The sequence below is a fragment of the Anoplolepis gracilipes genome, chromosome 11, assembly GCF_047496725.1.
Source record: "Anoplolepis gracilipes chromosome 11, ASM4749672v1, whole genome shotgun sequence".
Classification (NCBI taxonomy): Eukaryota; Metazoa; Arthropoda; class Insecta; order Hymenoptera; family Formicidae; genus Anoplolepis; species Anoplolepis gracilipes.
Window position 1 is genome coordinate 6985484 of NC_132980.1, and position 20148 is coordinate 7005631.

Genomic DNA, 20148 nt, shown 5'->3' on the forward strand with positions numbered 1-20148 from the left:
CCGTGTTCGTCGGTCGTCGTCGACGTTCGTCGGTGGCGGCAACGACGGAGGCGGCCGAAGTCGCGCGAGTTTAGCACGCGGCTCTTCCTACAAGTACGCGCTCCGACAACGTACGGGCTTCATTCATCGTCACACAGCGCGCACCGCCGCGTGCGGGTGCGTTACGTGCGTGCGTGCGTGCGTGCGTGCGTGCGTGCGTGCGTGCGTGCGTGCGTGCGATCGAGCGTGCGTGCGGGCGTGCAAACGTAAGTGCGTGCGTCGCAAATCGGTCCGCGGCGCGATTCCCACCTCCGTCTCTCTGTCTGTCTGTTTGTCTGTCTGTCTGTCTGTCTGTCTGTCTGTCTGTCTGTCTGTCTTTATCTCTGTTCCCTCTATCTACCTCTCCACCTCCGCCTCCGGTATTCTCTCTCTCTCTCTCTCTCTCTCTTTCCATCCCGTTTCTACGTCAGTCGGAAAGCAAAGTCAGTCGCGTTTCGTGCCGGCTGGTGTGCGCGTCGCTTGGCGCACCCGGGGAAGTCGACTACTAACCAACACGGTCACCCAAGAGTGACGCGTTCTCCCGGTCGACGGCGAGTTCCGCGGTGGAGAGTTGTGTTGCGCGACACCTCGGGAGTGCATCGTCCGGGGAAACGACGAGCTCGCTCGTCGCGCGATGCGTCGCGATCCCGATCGCGTCGCGACGCGTCGATATCTCGATCGGTGGGACGATACGACGTCCAGGTGCTGCGGTGGTAGGTGCGATAATAGGTGCGTGAGGTTTCGCGCTCCGCCGAAATTTCGGCCCGCCGGGACGGGCGACCTTCGTCGCGACTCCTCCGCCGCCGTCGCCGCCTTCGCTGTCCTCCGGCCTTCGCGTACCGTAGCGGTGATAAGCGGACGGCCGTGTAACGGCTGGCGAAACGAGGATTCCTCGCGGGCCGTTATCGAGGACATCGACTGTTCCCGGCCCGCTCTGCGGTTCCTCGACTCCGAGCTGCTCGAGAGGCGGCCGCGTCGCTGCTCGCGAGTGCTGTTTACGCGCGCGTCCTCTCGCCACTGCGCTTCGCGCGCCTATAAATTCCGAAGAGTGAGAGCGCGTTGCAAAACGACACGGTAAAATCGCCCTTTTACGAGCGCGAGAAAATTGCCTCTCTTAATCTCCTGTACGTCTTTTTTCCTCCATCGTCGAACGCCGAGTTAGGCCAAGTGCTCCTCCTCTCGCGCGGAAAACCGTTCTCCAGGAGAACGAAATCCTTGCGAACGGGTAAGTTGAAAAGAATGCGATCGAGACATCCGGTGGATGTTCGCCGAGGAGTGATTTCATGCCCCTTTCGAATGCATGGACGACGATGCGACGATAGACGTTTGAATATTTACGAGTGCTTCAAGCGTTTGCCGATTACATCGGATATAGATTCTTCTGACGGGGTTTCAATTTCTCTTCCCTGAATTAAAATTATTAGATTAGCAAAACCAACAGAATAATTCATTACGTGTTTCCTTAAGGAAATTAATATAATAAAGTATATGTAAATGTAAAGCAAACTTTATCGATTGTTTATTAATTAATTTTGATTGAGTATCTGGTCAGGATCTTTCTTTTGCACAATTTATTTATAAAGTTTATTATATATTAAGCGAGTCAAATTGCACGGATATTTTAAATAATAAATGTTTTGATGAGACACACGCAGGAAGAGCTGTGTTTTTGCGTTAAATTTACATGATTTTTTTTCAAATCATATTGCAAGAAATGTTTGACGTTGAAATATTTTCTCGTCGCAGATACCATTTTTTCTCTGAAAATCAAATTGACCAATCATTAATTATAACCTCCTCTTTCTCTCTCTCTCTCTCTTTCTCTCTCTCTCGATAACACGAGACGACAGAGCATTTCTCTTGAAATATACATGTACACGAGGATGTATACAAAATTTTTTTATTTTATATTATTTATACTATCGCCAGACTCTTCATCGATCAATGTCGTTTTTACGAAACTCGGCTTTTGGCAGACTCGGGTGATCAGGTTTGCCAATCGCGTCTACGAAGAAAAAAGCATTGAAACGTAGTAAAAAAAAACCCGAGCAACTCCAGCCCTCTTAAATCAAATAAAGAACGTTTTATTACTTCTTCTTGCGTTTTTTGATTCTTGAAAAAGCCGTCCCCTCTGTGAATAGCGAAAAGTGAAAAGCTCTTTGAATCGCTCGCGATCGAGAAGCTACGACATTCTGTTTCAAAGTGGTCAAAAGTTCAAAATAGACTTCGCGTCAAAGATCAAAGTATTCGTGGCTGAAAGCCACCTACGCAGGACACCGTACAGAGCACCTTCGTACGTGCAAAGCAATAGAATCGCGATACATCACTGTACATCATGACCGAAAGTGATTCATGACTTTGACGTGAAGATGCTTCGTTTGTAAATAGGCCTTTCGATTGATATATATAAGGACGAATTAATCGTCGCAATTAATTCCGCGTAATTATCTCTCGAGCAAATGGCTCGTCGTCGAAGAGAAACGCGCAATCGGTGGCAATTAAAGGAAGATTTAACGGAGCTGTCGAGTAACTTTTCCTTCGTTCGCGGTGACAAGCCGAATTCCCTGTGAAGGAAGAGGAAATTTTATAAAGCCAAATTGTTCGAGAATAAACGCGATTTGTCGCGTGAAGCAGTACACGAACGGGGCTATTTCTCTTCGTTGAGTAATATTTGTTTCCGCTTTCCACCTACTGCAACCTATCGGCAAAATGTCAACGAGGAGACCGACAATTGTTTCGTGTTACTACGCTTCCCACGGGAAAAAGAAGTCTTCTCTATCTCGGCGTGGTAGAACGAAACAAATATTTGCCTTCTGCACGTGAAGGCAGATCTCTTCATGCATAGAAGGTGTAAAAATCTGTTCAGCGGTAGAAAATCGTATAGTAATTTTTGAAACAGCCTGTTATCTTGAACATTCAGACTATTTTACAATGTTTACTACAGCTTAAACTGTTGTTAGTGAAATTGCTCAGTATTTTGTGCATTGAAAATCAATTTATTGTTAAGTACATTATTAATATTTATATAGTTCTCGCTCTACTGTTCTCTCTCCATTAGAATATTTATATGTATAAGATATACTTATTATTATATCTCACATAAAAATGTACTAAAGATATTTTTACAATTAGTTTTAAAGAGGTACTATGGTTGCGTTAAATTATCGTTCGCGCGTGCAAAGCTTTGGACATTTACATAATAATTTTACGCAGATATTATCATGAATTGTTAAACCAGTTGTTTGATATGATTTTTATTATCATTGAATTTTATTTTGTTATTTTTCTTCCCGAGTTTTCTGTCCATAAAAATGGATTTCAGGAAAAAAGTCAGTGGAATGAGATGAAATTATTTTCGGCTAATTTAATAAATTAATTCAGCATCGCTTTATTTTTGCACGTTTCAAGATATTCTTTACATATCGAGTCTATTCTTTTCGATTAGAATTTTCCTCCCGTTAAAATATATTTAATGTATTAAGGACATTATGTTAAGCGAGGACTCGTGAAAAACATTAATCATCTTTAATACTATCTGTCAATCATTAAGAATTTCTTGTTGCTATGGAGCAAAAAATTTGCATGTCAAGAACAGTAGTGATTATATAGTTTCTTAATAGAAGACAGAAAGTTATAATCAGCCATAATTGTAACATAAAGTAAATCACTGTTTAATGTCATTAATTCTTCCCGCTGTTACTATAATAAGGGACAAACGGAAAGATGTAGAAATAAAATTGACGAGTCGGAAAAACTCTGTTGTAACTAATGTCAACTAATTTCGTAAGAAGCTCCATCTTGTACCCCTACCCTATTAAGGCAAGTCGAAGCTATTCATTCTAAATAATATCTCGTGTACATTTCATTTTCGGAGTAAATCTATTTAGCCAGCGTACTGCGTAACTTTTCGAGTTTTCCTCTCTGTCGCGTTTCTTTATTTTGTAATTCAAAAAAATTAAAACTCTGTAAACTAGTTTATTTTGCAAAAAAACCTGTAAATAGCTACTGTTTTACAATTTTATTCCATTTTATAATTTCATAATTCTAGTTTTAGCAATTTTTAATACAATGTAAATTTAAAACTGAACATGAATCGTGATGACAGTATATTTAGAGTTTGTATTTTACATACATATATGGTTAATAAACCTCCATTTTCAAATTATATATATAGGATGGATGTTTCGTAAAACATGCTTTTTATCATAGAGCGTGACGCTAATATAATTTGCTATTAATTCACGCGTATATTAAACATGATTAAACGAGGCGGAGAGAGATGAAAATGGTCGAATATTCACAACTTTTCATAAGTGAACAATCTGGAAACTAATAATCGGATTACAACTCGCTTTTGACGTACAAAATGTGGTCATTTGATAAAAATCACATTTCTTTTATTTAGAAAATAAATAATGTAAAAAAGATGTATATACATATATCATCAGTTATGAAACTTTAATAGATTAGAATTATCTAGTTGAAGACTAGTGATGCAAATATCAATCAAGTATATGAAATATAATGGCGTGATTTATCTGAAAATAATTTCTAATTTTATGTTTGTGTAGTTTACCTACGTACGTGTAGTAATCTTGTAAAATTGTTTAAATTTGAAATAATTATTTATTATAGCTTAGAATATTTATTATATATAACTTGGAATATTTTTGATCCATTTTGAATATAATTAGCTTCTGTTCAATTACACACTTTTGTGACGATTGGTAACAATTATACGCACTAATAATGACTTCATAGTAATTATATAGATATAGTATTGAGCGTTTGTGGTCCAGTTTTGAAACTTGATGATGAAGTTATGCCGTAATGCAGGTTTGGTGGGTTTGTTTTACACAAGATTGGTATCGCATACCTTTCGACAGAAACTGGATAACCCTTGCACGTATTTTGAATTTCCATGCCAAAGACTGAAACATGTATCTTACGTCGAGGTATCGTGTGACCATATTCTAAATTATCTGCTAATAGAAGTTATACACCAATTCAATGTCTTTAAGCAGAGATATAAGATTAATTAAAACTTTTTATATCAATTTTATATATATTTTAAAGAAAGAGAGAGAGAGAGAGAGAGAGAGAGAGAGAGAGAGAGAGAGAGAGAGAGAGACATGTACGTATAGGTTTTTATACTAATAATTATTTTTAAAATATTTTTCAGATTTTTTTTAACATTGACAGTAATATTTTTAAATTATTTAAACTTTTTTTTTTAAACGGTTTTCTCGTAAACAACACATTTTTCCAAGAATAATTACTGCAATTTCTTATTATATTAAACTTTTTGCTCTTTTGTAGAAGTTATTGCACAAGCAAAATACAATATTAACTACAGTGGATAGTGAAAATTAGCACAATCTTTTTCTTTACCAGAAAGGTAATTAATTTTCTTGACATTTCCTCGATAGAATTTTCTTCGCGAGGAATTTCGCTTTTTCTATCAACCGGAGAAATCATTATGTGTGTGCGATGTGGCGAAAAGGTGACAAGGATTTTTCTCATGAAGAGCGATCGATAAAGCTTGTACGTGATTCAACTCCGTTCCCAAATTGCATGAAAGCTCGACGAGAGAGGACTGAAAACGTTTTCATCTTGTCTACAATTTTCAGATTGTGATGGATTTGCTGATCAACTCATTGTCTTAGTTGTTGAGAAATAGCGAAAAAAAAATTTACTTTAACAATAACGTAAGGAATACTTTTAATTAATTCAAAAAAGATAAATACCAAAAACGAAATATTTGTATATCATTTTTAATATATCAATAACGTTTCGTAATTCCTTAGAATATATATTGAGATCTGAAGGGGTTTTTAAATCTCTCGCTGCTTGTTTTTTGCATCGTTATTACTTCGGTGAAGAAAAAAATGCGTCGGATAAATTGAAAGAAGCCTCCAAGTTCTGAGATATCATATAACCGTCTGATCAATAGCTAAGTGCTTGTAGTGACATTCGATTCGCCGATACAGTACACAAGATGACACATAATTCATTGCTGATATTGCAATTTACAAGCAATCGACTGCGCGAATTCCAAATAATAATCAATACATTATGTAAATAATATTTGACATAATTCGGAAAAAAAGAAAGAGAGAGAAAGAGTAAGAGCTACATTGTTTCCATAATTTACATTTCAGCGGTGCATCTCCATGCATCTCGTTGATGAAATGCACGAAGCGATTGTTGGTATATTTTCAACAAATATTCTATGATATTTTAGCATGACAAAGTTTGCATTTTAACAGAAATTGTGACATCTGTGCCTTTCCGTTAAAATATACTTTGTGTACGGTCGATTATGTTCATCTTCCAATACATTTTTATTTTAATTCCATTTTAATCGCTGTATTTCTGTCTGAAATGAGAAGCATCTACTCTAAAACCAAGTAATTTCTCATCATATTTACCTTCGTATTGCTTCTTTGATTTATTTTGGATCAATTTGCTAGTTTAGCCCGGCGTTTTATTAGCAACGTTATTACGGAATTTTATGCATGCTTATGTCATTAGTGTCATCTGGCGAATCAACATATTCGGAGAACTCGACACACAGTCAATTTGATTAACTTGCCCATTTAACTCTTAGTTTTATGTGACTGACATCATATCTATACAAAGATTAATTTTTATTAATTTTTATCAGTTTTTTTTTAAAAGTAACTATGTGATTGATGTAACTACTTGTTTATAAATAATTAAATAATTAAATCATGGATTCGTTCATTAACATGTTAAATTCTAGTAAAGAATGTTGAAATGTTCTTTTATAAGGAAACTATTTTTTATGAAAAACTTGCTTATGTATAATTTCTATTTATACATTCCTCGTTTACCTTGATAAAAATTACTCTACATTCCACGTGCAGCTCAGTTTTTTTTATAAGATACAAAATCTGGATAGTTATATTTTGAATTATTGCAAAAAATGTGAGAAGGATATGAAATAGTACGCGTGAAAAATTACATGCTTGTTAAGTATGTTGTCTCTATAAATATCTCGGCGGTGATGTTTGCATAAACAATTTGGTTTAATCACAGTGATGAAGTAATCACTGTCTTGATAATTGGAATATAAGTACTATTCAAGGATTGGCTGTAATTACCCAGGTCGGCAACAGATCACATTAAGATAATAGGCTATACTTTTTGTCGTAAAGTATCGATTTGTCGGCACAAAATCTACATAATATTCTGCAGCATTTTCCATACAAACGCAATATTTTTTTTTTTTTTTTTCGTTATAAATTATAAAAATTCGTATTATAAAAATTCGTATTATACTCGGTCGCAAATTTGGAAATCAAAATCTAGTCTCGCACCGGTGGTTTTGGATAACTAATTTTTTTAACACAATGATCCGAATACGAAAGAAAACATATCTATTCATCGTTCATAATCAAACAGATAGACAACGTTTGTATTTTCGAACATACTGTTATTGCCTAGCTGAGGGCAATCAATCATGCTAATTTTCGCGAAAATTGTCAACGTATTCGAGCGCGTTTAATCTCAAATCTATTCGCGCATCAAATTTTGGGCGTATACAGCATCAAAATTCCAAATTGATATGCGGCGTAGTTATGGCGATTATTGGGAAGCGAATCTCTTAGAGCGAGAGAGAGAGAAAGAGAGAACTCTCCGATCAGCGCGGCAATAATTTCGTTCAAACAAATGTGTCCATCCGGATAACAAGTAAACGTAACCGGATAAACAGTATAGCGAATTTCGTCAATTTTTTCCGGATACAGGCGGCCCCCCCTCAGAAAATTACCGTTTCTATTACGAAAGCAAATAACGCTGACCGAATTACGGACGATTCATCGATGTGCGTTACGTGCGCGCTTACATATTGCACTTTCTCTGTACCGATACGCTTTATTACTTTCTCGGGATACGTTGCCGGGTGACACTTTTATATATCTCGATCTTTGATCCGTGCGAGAGAAAAAAAAAAGACTTGATCGATAGGCACGTAGGACAAAAATGTAAAAGCGTGGTTAGGACGTCGTTGGCACGCGGCGCACACATAATCGCCTTGTCGTGTGGAAAAATTGGAACGGGGCGTCATGTGGGGTTGTAAACCCTCTCTTTTTTTTTTTTTTTTTTTTTTTTTTTTTTTTCCCTACGAGATACCCCTTTTTGCGCACGCAGTTTGCAACGCGCGCTACTCGGCGAGAGAAAAGTTCGATATTGGTAAGATGGATCTTTTATGTTACGCTTATATGATGTGATAACGCGTCTTGTAAATTATTTTGCTGCTCGTTGTTGCAGGAAAATTGTTATCCATCTACTACGTATCTCATCTCGTTCGTTAATTCCTATATTATAGTTGCTGTACCGGGAACCTATCTACATATATATATATATATATATATATATATATATATATAGACGAAAATATATTTGCATTCCGTATATACATTAGATTTTTTTTTTAGACGAGACAAAAATAAAAAATTTGAAGACTTTTACTGCGAGATGTAAGGAGAATTATTTTATATTCTCATTGAAACTGGTTCTTTCCCATTTTTCATTAATTACTACAGGAATAATTTATTACTGCGTTTTTACCTCTCTCTCTTTCTTTCTCTGTCTGCTTTCGTAATCGTTCGCTTCGTGGTTTATTTCATAATCTGTTTATCCGCTGCAAGAGTTTGGCGTGCAGGTTGTCCTCCTTACCTTCGGCTCCGCTTTATAGTCGTTTCTCATCGTATACTCGTAGAACGAGTTCACAGACAGATTAAAGATACTCTCTCGGCGTTGCTCGGTACTTTTTAGCCAGCATGTTCTGAGATAATCCGTTCAAAACTCGTTTCGTATTCAGCACAATCCTACGCGGAACATCGACCGAGTCCCTTTTTATTATGCATTATGTGTCATATCGTCGATCGCGTTGCGGTTGGTAGCCTTTCATGAAACTTGCCGCTCCCTCGAGGGAAGAAGAAGGGAACAAGATGTCTACATCTGTATCAATCAAAGTCTCGAAATTTCGGGAAGCGCGGAGATGGAACAGCTCGCTAAGCCGCGACAATTAATTCACTAGATCCGAAATTGACAATCTATTTGTTTAGCCAGTCAATCTCTGTGATGTATTACGATGAGGTCGGTATTATATACTATCGACTCTGTGCAAGAAAACGATATTGGTATTATATGTATATGTATAAAGGAAACAAGCTTGTTACTTCGAAGTGTAGTTCAATGATAGATAGAGCGAATACAACTCGGATTACAGCGTTATATTACAGCAATCGATAGAATTATAACGATGGGTAGAAGCTCGCGTCAAATTGCTTCCAAAGGGTTCTGGTTATCTAGCCGGATTAGAAACAACAGCATCTATGAAGAAACTATGGCAGAGAAAACAACGAGATGTTTTCTTGAAAGATATGAACATTTTTGCTGCGAGATACATCTTGGAAAAAAAAACAAGATTCTTTTTACGCTGTGTTCTGTAAAATTATTTTTTAAATTATTAGAAGTAAGATTTGTACGAAAACGTCGAAATATTCTCAGATTTATGTCATTAATTTCTGTGCATAATGTTCATAGCAAATATGTACGTAAGTGTGACAGCAAATTAATCTCAAGTTTGCTTGATATCACATATGCGTGTATCGCGCGTTCGCGTTTCCGGTTCCGCATCTAATCATGTTGTCGTTAAGTTACTGACAGGCTAATCGGAAATTGTACGGTTTCGACCGAGTAATTAGAACACTCGCCGAGTTAGAGCTCTGGGACTGGCAATCGTAATGCGGCATTAATCCCTATCTCAATGGCTTAATTAGCGGCAGAATGTAATTGCCAATCTATGTAATGACGTATATAGCAGTGACAACGAATATCAATGTAAATGGTTAAGAAAGAAATGAAGCGAAAGTATTGATCGTCCGCTTGTTCAACATACATGCGACGATTGTTCTATTATGCATACCCTGTAGTAATTTTATCGTGAAATTAACCGCGCGTCTTGCAGTTTTATGTTACTGTTATTATGTGCGAAAATAAAAATTCGTTCTGTTATGTCTCGATGCAATAGTGTATGTGTGTGTGTGTGTGTGTGTATTGGCCAAAGTATTCCTGCCAAGTAGTTTGGTTCGGTACTGCTTCTCGATTTTATCAATAGTATTTTACAGTCAAGCTGAATCGATTATCTTTTAGATGGGTTCTCTTTCACGATGTTATCTTTGGAGGATTTCTAGTATGACACTCTGAGATTCTCAAGTACAGCAGACAAAAGTTCTCGAGAGTTCTAAAGCTGAAGAAAGGCTTTTCTTTTCCTATAAATTGGCTCATGTAAAACGATACATTTTAGATAAATATCTACGTCATTCACTGAATATCGAAGAGGTGTCGATCGCATATCTCGCTTATGTATGTACTGATATTTATTTCAATGTCAGATTAGCTAATCGAGATTCCGTGAATTCCTACTCCATATATGGAATGTGAGAAATGCGTTTGCGGTGAGCTTTGCCTCGATCTAGCAACGCTTAGATATGTGATTATCGTATTGTATTCGGTGATGCTTGTAATAGAGATGTCAGTCACTGATTTAAATAAAATTTCATATGCATGTATACGATATATTTTTTCTCGGATCGCTTCTCACTATTCGCGTTAATGAGGTACTTGATGAATAGAAGCTGTAAAAAATTATATCGTAATGAATACCATCGGTTTCATAAATGTTAATTATTTTCGCGGCGTTATCAATTATCCTTGTTTTTAGTTGTTTTTAATTAATGAAAGATTTTGTAATATGTACGCGGTATTTTTAACTATACGACGCTATTATTGATCTTTTTCGTTAAGCGTCGGCATTTTTTTCCACTTGTGAGGCTAACATTTGAAGGAAAAAGTGTCAAGGAATGAATAGATACACTTTCGCTTCGACGTCATAAATATATAGTCTTTTAAAAGGCTTGCTGAATAGAATTGTTGTTGACATAGACTTATATCAAAGAGACTGACCTTTCTGTTAAAAAAAAGCTTACTTTCTAGTAGTCCATGCGATAAAGAATTTACCTAAAATATTGAATCAAAATTAAGAAGCTAGCAATTATATATATATATATTATATATATATTCTTCTTAATTTTGATTCAATATTTTAGGTAAATTCTTTATCGTTCTGTTATGTCACGAAATGTACACGAATGTGTCTCAAATGTACACGATACATTCATATTATTTTATTAATTTTATATATATATATATATATATATATATAATTAATAAAATAATATAAATGTATTGTGTTTGCGTAGTAAATTAATTTTTTTTACAGCTAAATTTATTTTTTAAAGTTAAAAAAAATTTGTTTTTTATCAAGTAATAAATTTGTATTATATTTGTTTTTTATCCGAAATAAAAAAAATTTGAAAAAAATACTGAGCACATATGTACTGTATTAATTTTGTTTGTTGTATCAGAATATTATTATACCTCGAAACAGCATTTTTTTCATGTTTGGAATTAAATCCACATGTGACGCAGGATTTAATTTTGTCAGGTTGAATTATAACGGAATATTCGTCAGATTCGTCTTATTCATCGTGATGAGTGCCGTGGCGCCGAATGTATTTCTGTTTGATGACCGTCGTGAAATATATGTCTGCATGTGCGTGCGTGCGTGCGTGCGTGCGTGCGTGCGTGCGTGCGTGCGTGCCTGCGTGCCATTGTCGTGTTGAAAACGAGCTGAGAAGTTTTGTGCCGTAAAAGCGAAGGTCAAGCGATTCGCGTACGCGAGTTGATTTCGTAATTGCTATTTGGTTCTCCCGTTCTTCAATTTATTTCTCTTTGATCGCACCGTTTGATAATATATCAAAGCACACGTAAAATCGCATGCGATTTTACGACCAATCCTGCGATCGATGAATCCTACGTCGTTGACTTATCCGTTCATTAATCTTGATGATGATGATGCACGAGGTTTGCCGAATAGTCTGCGAAATCATCGAACGGTATTTCCAAGTGGTCTAAATGCGATCATTCCAGACTAGCTTTTAGCGTGATGCAGAGTTCATTGCGCTCCATTTGCATATGGTTCCCTCGCTCATGATTCCCTCCCTCGTCTCCTCGTCAGTCATGTGTAAACTATGGTTATTTCTACCAGCGACGTAGATCGCGTTTGGAACATTCCGCATACCTCTCGACGCATACTCTTTTGACACGAGTCAAGGACATATCCATCTAGAATATTTTCTAGAATAAGAATGTAACAAATGTGTAAACAGTTTATTGAGAAATGGCGTTAGTCCCAGTTAGGGATGATAACTTCCGTTGAGTTCCGTAATTGGCTGAGATTGGTCACTTGCGGTGACGAATATATTACAGACGTGTTTCTTGCTGGGGCAAATCTGCATACACAAACTGCGCACTCGGTACACTGTTGGGTGTATAAGTAACAGTGTTTTACAATTTAAATGACAACATTATCAGCTTACTCTGTCTGCGCGAAAAGAAATTATCACAAATTTCACAGTGTCAATAAAACGCTACCATTTATATTACGTTTATATTCGAAAACTTCATTATATGGAGAGAGAGAGAGAGAGAGAGAGAGAGAGAGAGAGAGAGAGAGAATTTTCTAGCTCGATTAAAAATATATATTTTTTGAATTTATTTGAATTATTGAAATATTGATATAATTTTATGCAGTGATATTATTGATAGACTGAAATTGCGATTACAAAAATTCCAGAGTATGAAATTAAATGATTTTAAGTATTATACGATCTCTACGATATTTTTGGTAGGCAATCGCTTAATTAAGGTGTCATTGCTATCATAGTGCGCCTATCCTTTGTATGTACAGTGTTTCTGATGACGACGCCGCTGTTTGACTTAGGTTAGCGACATCGTGTTCCTCGTTCATCTGTTTAATTACCGTTTGTTGGCCCGCAAACGTAGCAAGACGCATCACGTGCGGTAAAAATAATGCCCGTCGAATCGCGTCGCATCGGTCTGTTTTTATCGCATCCTCCGGAGGCTAATTTTATCGGTTTTAAAGCAATAATAATCGCGCAATGCGATTAAAAAGAACGTTCGACGCGTATCAGAGGGATTTAACGACACATCGAGCCCGTATATTTCAAGCTTCATCGAAATAATTCGCTTTTAATGCCGCTATTATACTCGACTTACATGCCGACGCTATTTCCGCCAGGTTACACACACCAACCTCCGTAAAAATCCGCGCAATAAACACTCGTGGCAGTTTTTCTTCCAGTCTTCGTTACCTCCGACATTACAAAGTTCCCTCCGCGTTTTACCATCGCATTTTCCCCACAATATCGTAGCTCATCGTTGAAATGTGCGTTATTACGGACCTGTTACCCATCCCTGATGGATCGTCGTTTTCCTTGAAATCTTAGGACAGTAATCGTCCAGGTAAATGTGTTTAGGCAGAGGGTCCCCGGCATTACTTGACAGAAACTTTATGATAATTTCAAAGTTTTTTCATCGGCGAAAGTTATTTTAGCGAAGAGAATCGTTCTCAGGGGTAAGAGATTTTTTAGTTTTCAATTTTTTTTTTTTGTACCGTCAAAATTTAATCTTAAATTAAAATTCGGCAAAGTTAAATATTCTCCTCGGCATAATGTACGATTCAAAATTCTGTTTAGGTTGTTATAATCGATCTTAAGCTTCTTCCTTAAATTCTGATAATTCTCCATGTAACATTTGACGAGAACGTCGCTTTACTGCGGTAAAACATGCGAAATCTTTCTACACGTTGCGATTGGTACCACGAACTTTCCCCCTGGGTCTGACACTAAATTTTTCTAGTTAACGAAGCGCCAATTTCGTAGCGAGTATACTGATTCGTCCCTCGGGATTTGCCTCGTTAGATATCGATCCACCGATAATTTTCTAGCCGCCTCATTTCAGGATACTTTATCGTTTGTCAAGGGAAATGTAAACGGAATTAAAATAAAGGCTAAATAAAAGAGAAAAGCAATGGATAATAATACCATCTTAATAAAAGTAACCGAAGAAGAATCTGAATTATTACAATCCGATTAAATTTTTCTTTGTTTTCTCGATAACGCTTCGAAAAAGAGAAACAAATATCAATGCCATTTGAATCAAGATACGCCGCGACTGCGATGAATTATAGCTATGCAATTCGGACGATATTGTTCACACAAATGTGACAGAAATCGTTGCAACGTATCGCGACATCTCGCACAAAGCGCGACGTGAATTTCTACAATTTTTTTTTTCTTTTTTTTTTATTATACAGCGGGACGTAAAGTTTCGGCAACGCGTTTCCGTTCCGTCATTTGAATTTCAAATGCTCTGTCGGTTCCGCGATGTGACAAGGGATATGTTGCAGCACCGACGTTTCCGGAAACTTCCCCGAGACGGCATTTCTCTTTGTCTCGCCTTTCCCTCCTTGATTAAGTTGACTTTTTCAAATTGGATGTCGAGCTTAACGACATTTCTTTCATACGCTGTATATTACATTCTTCTGAGAACGGATCGTTTCTCCAGATTATAAATTGAAGATTTATGAATTTATGAAAATACGAAAATGTCATTTTTTTTTTTTTTTTTTTTTTTTTGCGTGCTAAATTAACGGCAAACGCGATTCTGTCTCTATTATATAACACGTTATGTTAACGATTGTATTGTAAAAACATATTAACGTAACTTCTCGAGCTCGCGAAGCCGAGCACAATAATCGTTACAAATTCTGTTCGCGCAATTTATGCCGAACTGAATCTATAGCCGAGTCTGAAATTGTTCTCTTTGAACATAATGAGTGACCCCCGCGGGCGCTTTTGTCACGTTGACGTACGAGGTACGAGAGTGTCGCTCATCTGCGCTGCGTGGGGCATTGCTTGCCACAATGCGTTTCACGTGGGGCTCAATATAGGCAGTGAGTTTTCGAGCTTTCAAAAGCAAAAGCCGTTTATAGCGGCCGTGATAAAAGGCGCCTCACGTTGCAAACATTGTGATTTTATTCGGCGCCTCGTCGCAATTGCTGAAACTACTCGATAAAAGCGGCACGATCGGCATCTTGATAAGTTCGCACGTGGACAAAATGCATCTACGCTCGTTATTTTGGATGGACATTTTTTTTTTTTTTTTGTTTTTGTTTTTGTTTCTGTTCGAAAATGACAAACCGCGCTTGATTGTATCGGAATGCGATATGAATTATTAACGCGAATAGGTGACATATATGTTTCCGACGCTTACCTATGAAGCTCAACATATTCTTGGACTTGAATAAAGCCCTCCACGTATAATTGATTTGATGTAAAGACTTCAAGGTTGACTGTAACATCTTATTAGCAATAGAAAGAGAGTTAATGCAGGAAAGTTTGATTAAATGATTATTGCTAAACGATGCTATTCGAAATCGTTGAAATCTGATGATTTATTAAACGATAATCAATTATTTAACTAGCTCTGCTATTGTTATCGATCTTTTAAGAGTATATATAGCTTTACGACGTACCGTAGGTAAACTCTGATAAAATTCCTTCAATTGCGCTTTGACGTGCGCGCACCCGATATGTAACCGTCAAACGTTTTTGTATTCGCCGGAGGATAGAGAAGAGTATCGCGGTCGTGTGCGTGCGTGAAGAGATTCTGAAAAATGTTACTTTAACAAAGGCGGACGTGTGAAATGCCCGTGTGTGCGTGAAATCACGAGAGCGGAGAGTCTGTTCGAGCTCGTCCAAGCGCGAAGATCGGTGATGTCCGGTCGACGTGCGATACGCGAAGACGACGTCCATCGCGAGGACGGACTTGGGTTCTGGTGACGCGAAGCTTCGATCGAAGCTGAGTGTCGAGGATGAGCAGTCTTCAAGTGCCGGAGCTTCGGCTTACAGCGGACGGCGACGGCGATGGCGGCCCGGGTGGCGGCGCAATGAGGGGCACGGTACCCCTATTGCTGGTCCCGCCGAGTAACGTGCCCAGGAGACGGCACTCTTGGATTTGCGGGTGAGTACACGTCACGATTCGGATAATGAGCTTGTCGGGGAAAGCGTGTGTGTGTGTGTGTGTGTGTGTGTATGTGAATAGTGTGCGGAAAATTATTAATTAACCACTTGATATGCGTTTCACGTAAACTTAGATTCTAGGTTTATTGCGCATCATACGCGGGAATACGATATTTATGTTGGGTATATCTTGAAATGTTTCACGCGCGCTTTTAACTCTTCAGGTGAGCTGGTGAATTTTATGGAAATGTGATTTCGCTCTCCGCGATTTTATTCGATAAGATACAGCATAGATAGGGCTACGGCCATTATGCAAATATGTACATATATAACATTACATGTATCGTAATCAACTGTGTGCATAATCACTATTTGAATATAACACATGCCGAGAAGTGTAAGTGATATCGATGAATATTTCACAATAATTTTCATATTCTCTCTATTAATAGACGTTCTAAGTATTTATAGGAAACTTTAGTTGAAAAGAAGAAAAGTTGAGATTAAAGTACCTTTACCTTTTTTTTTAATCTTTAGAACTTTCAATAATAATTTATGAAAAATGGCGCGGAAATAAAAAAAAAAAAGTTTGTAAGATACTTTTACAAAGCATGTTTGCCATACTTTTCCTTTCATGCTTTTCTCATTATATGAACAATTTATTTAGCGTATATCTAATAAACACCTTTAGAAAAAGCTTGAAAAGTATAAGACTTTTAACAGAGGAAAATATTATTAAAAATATTACTTTTTGTGATTTTTTGAATAAAGAGCATTAAAGCATATTAAAGCATATGAAATATGTACCTTGAATTTGTTCCTCACTAAATAATATTTGTATAAAGTGATCATGTTTCGATTATTCCGATACAGTTGGTAAGCACTAGTTCCCCAAGGTCTTTAATATACGATAATTATACCATACATATCACAGGCTGGGGTGCTGTTCCAATTTTGGAAAGTTCTGTGAGAGTTAGTGCGTTGTTTCAAATAGTGAGTTAAAATTTAATAATTTGTCTCATGTGATTACCGCTATTTTTTTTAATTCGCGTTATTTTAATTAAAATATTATCTCTATACCAAGCAGTTTTTAATTTTTATAATGAGAATTAAATAAAATTGAATATCCAATTTTCATTCTGCTTAAAAGCAATATAGTAAATTTGTATATACTTACAATTTATTATCTATTATTATAAATGCTATTGTGAAGGAATATTTATATAAAATCTATTAGTAAAGACTAGTTATATCACTGTTTATTAATTAATTTTACTGCTATTATATGTTCATTATTTTTGTTTGGATCCTATACAAGAATATTTATACCAGAGTACTTTCCTGTGCTCTTCTTTTATAAAAAAATAACATGCAGAGGGAGAAAATCAATTACATATATCATCGAAATATAAATTCTGCACCGTTTAAGTGACTTTAAATTGATATTTCGTTACGGAAAAGCAGGGGAAGAAAATTAAAATGATTAATTGACTCTTTATAGTCGGTTATGTTCAAATTAAACGATGTAATATTGAATGGAGACATTTTTTTTTCATCGACTCGATTAAAATTCCTTACGTGGGAGAACTCTTTCACAATTTTTTATTTTCCCGCCAAGCGACAAGCTTGGGGCACTGCTTTATAAGACGATTAAACGCGCCATAGATAGAGTATCACCAACCACTCGCTGAAAATAAAAAGAAAGTACGACCGTGTTTTTCTTCCGGATAGCCATTCGAGCAACGTTCGTGTAGATTGCAATGGTTTCGTCAAATTAATCCGCTTGTGTACAATCTATTGTTATTATTTTTTTGTTTTTGGATTCTCTCGTTAATTAACGCTTAAGAGCTCGGAATTTTTCTGCAATTTGTACGTGTGCGTAAAAATCCTTGTATACTATATAAAAGAGATAATCTACGTAGTTTATAAATTTTTATTACTGATTCGTCGTAGAAGGTATAATTATCCGCAGTTAAAGGAGGCAGAAAACGATGTAGAATCATAAATACGCGAATGGCATATGCAAATGACTCCGCAAAAGGTGAGTCGCGTCATCATGTACATTTGTATAAGGCATTCGCGGAGCGATAACAATTGACCATTAATATCCTAATTGCGCGCTATTAGATTCTTGCGCGTGCAACAGCAGATGTCTTTACGATTTAGCTAATTGACAACTTATCATTTTTGTTTTTTACATCACCGGACACCTGGATGGGAAATCATAATATTTTTATAATACTTTCATGTGCCTTTTGTCGCGGATAATTGAAATTTGATCGTGATAAGACCTTTGAAGCGCCTTTTCATTTTATATTAAGATTGTTAATAACTTGATAATTAAATTTCCGACACGTGATTTTATTCTTCTCTTCTATAACGCGCGCGCTGATCTTACCAAGACAGAGTGACTAGGTTTCACAAGAAAAATTGTACCGTTCCTTTTTTCTCGTCAGGATCTCTATCTTTCCTTGCGCGAAAAAAGAAAAACACTCTTGCCAGAGGTGAATGTCTTTAAATTGCATTTCCCGACAACACCTGTGCGAACCGAGAGACCGGAGAATCCGGTTATTACAGATCACAGCGATGCAGCTTGCAGATTGTACCTTCCTTCTTTTTCGTTCACCTGTTTTTACGTCGACTTTATTGTCTGTAGCTGTAGATAATAAGTGATGTATCTCATCCCGTATATGTTTTATATTTATGCCGTCCGCGCACTTGACGTTGAAAAGTTTCCATCGTGGAATGACAGCGATAAAGATTGGGAAACTGATTTTCTTTTATTATTAAAGAGAGATTTTTTTTTTCATTATATTTTATACCATATACTTCCACGAAAATATCTACTTTTGAAATAATGCAGAAATACAATACCTTCAGCATTACTTTTCTCTCTTATTTATTCCAAAATACATACTTTGTCCCGCACTTTTCGCGTGACGACTTTAACAACACCTTAATTAAATAATAGATGTATATTTATGAAGATTATTTTTGAATTTTTATATTAACGATTTTTTATTATGACAATAACGCCTGAAAGATACGTAACGTTTGTTGTGCGGATAATACTACATGTATGTGTGATAAACAGAAGTTTGGCTTGGCTAATGGTCAAGAATATCCTACCAATACGATTTATAGCCGCATAAAGAAACAACGAAATGGCCGTTAAGAGCCTGAATTAACGTTTTTTTTAAACACATGAAAATAAATACGCGTTGGACGATGCATGCTGTTAAAATGCATTGTTATACATTTAATATTCATAAAAATAACAATTAACTTTACATAATTCTAATAAGCTATTCTTATTCGCTTTCTCGTTGTAGTGAATTTTTATGCAGTTTATTACAATTTTTAAACTAACAAAGAATTTTATATTTAATAAGTTACATTTATAAAGTAATTTTGACAACGTGGAGTCGCATTAATGTTGTGTCAAGATCTGCCGTTTTTAATGCTGCTCTGCTCTTAACAAGGAGAGTAAAATTATATTTATCTGTAAATTTATGTTGCGCTACGTTTACATAATGTCATACATTTTCCACACGCGAAAGATAATTGAATTTTAATGAAACCTTTTTAATCGTGATAGAGAGTTTCGCAAGCTCCATCGAATTATCCTAATTTTCCAGTTAAAGCAACGATGTAACTTTGTAAGAGTGTACATTTCGGAACTGCCAACTTGTCGTTTACTAGCGAATGTGCAGACCCGTGCAGCAGCAGCAGTAGCAGGCACCGGTATCGATCCCTCAGGACCAGAGCTCTACCCTAGCCTTGCATTCCCTTTGTTATCCACAAGGTGGTCAAAATTCGGTTTTGTGCGCAAGATATTTTATAATAAAACGAATAAATATACGGCGATTTAAAATGTCACGTGCATGAAACATTAGTGGTTGATAATTTCGTAGTGTTTTTTTAAGAGAATTTATCTTCTCTCTTCGATTTGCCTTCTATGTAAATTTTTTTTTTTTGTTTTTTATTTAAATAAATATTTTCTAATAAAATATTTTCAAGACGACATTCGCGCAAAATTACACGGTTTTCACCTAATGGAAAATAGTAACAAAGGCTTAACTTTTCAATTTGAATTTTAAAGTGCCTTATAAAGTTACTAGCGCAGATTCCTCGGCAAAGTTTTCGTTTC

At 36.5% G+C, this 20148-nt stretch overlaps 1 protein-coding gene across 7 annotated transcripts in view; it reads left to right on the forward strand.

Moving 5' to 3' along the window:
* Positions 1 to 20148, forward strand: part of Dnc (phosphodiesterase dunce) — a 324716-nt gene that overhangs the window by 140764 nt on the left and 163804 nt on the right. The window contains exons 1-2 of one of the 7 annotated variants that reach the window (XM_072901825.1): positions 183 to 1243; positions 15517 to 15999. The exons of 4 other annotated variants lie outside the window; for them this stretch is intronic. In XM_072901825.1, coding sequence (XP_072757926.1) covers positions 15851 to 15999 — 149 coding nt within the window. In that variant the 5' untranslated portion in view covers positions 183 to 1243; positions 15517 to 15850. Of the gene's footprint in view, positions 1 to 182; positions 1244 to 11402; positions 16000 to 20148 lie in introns of those variants that run through there. 2 more of the 7 variants (XM_072901826.1, XM_072901824.1) reach the window with 2 other exon arrangements.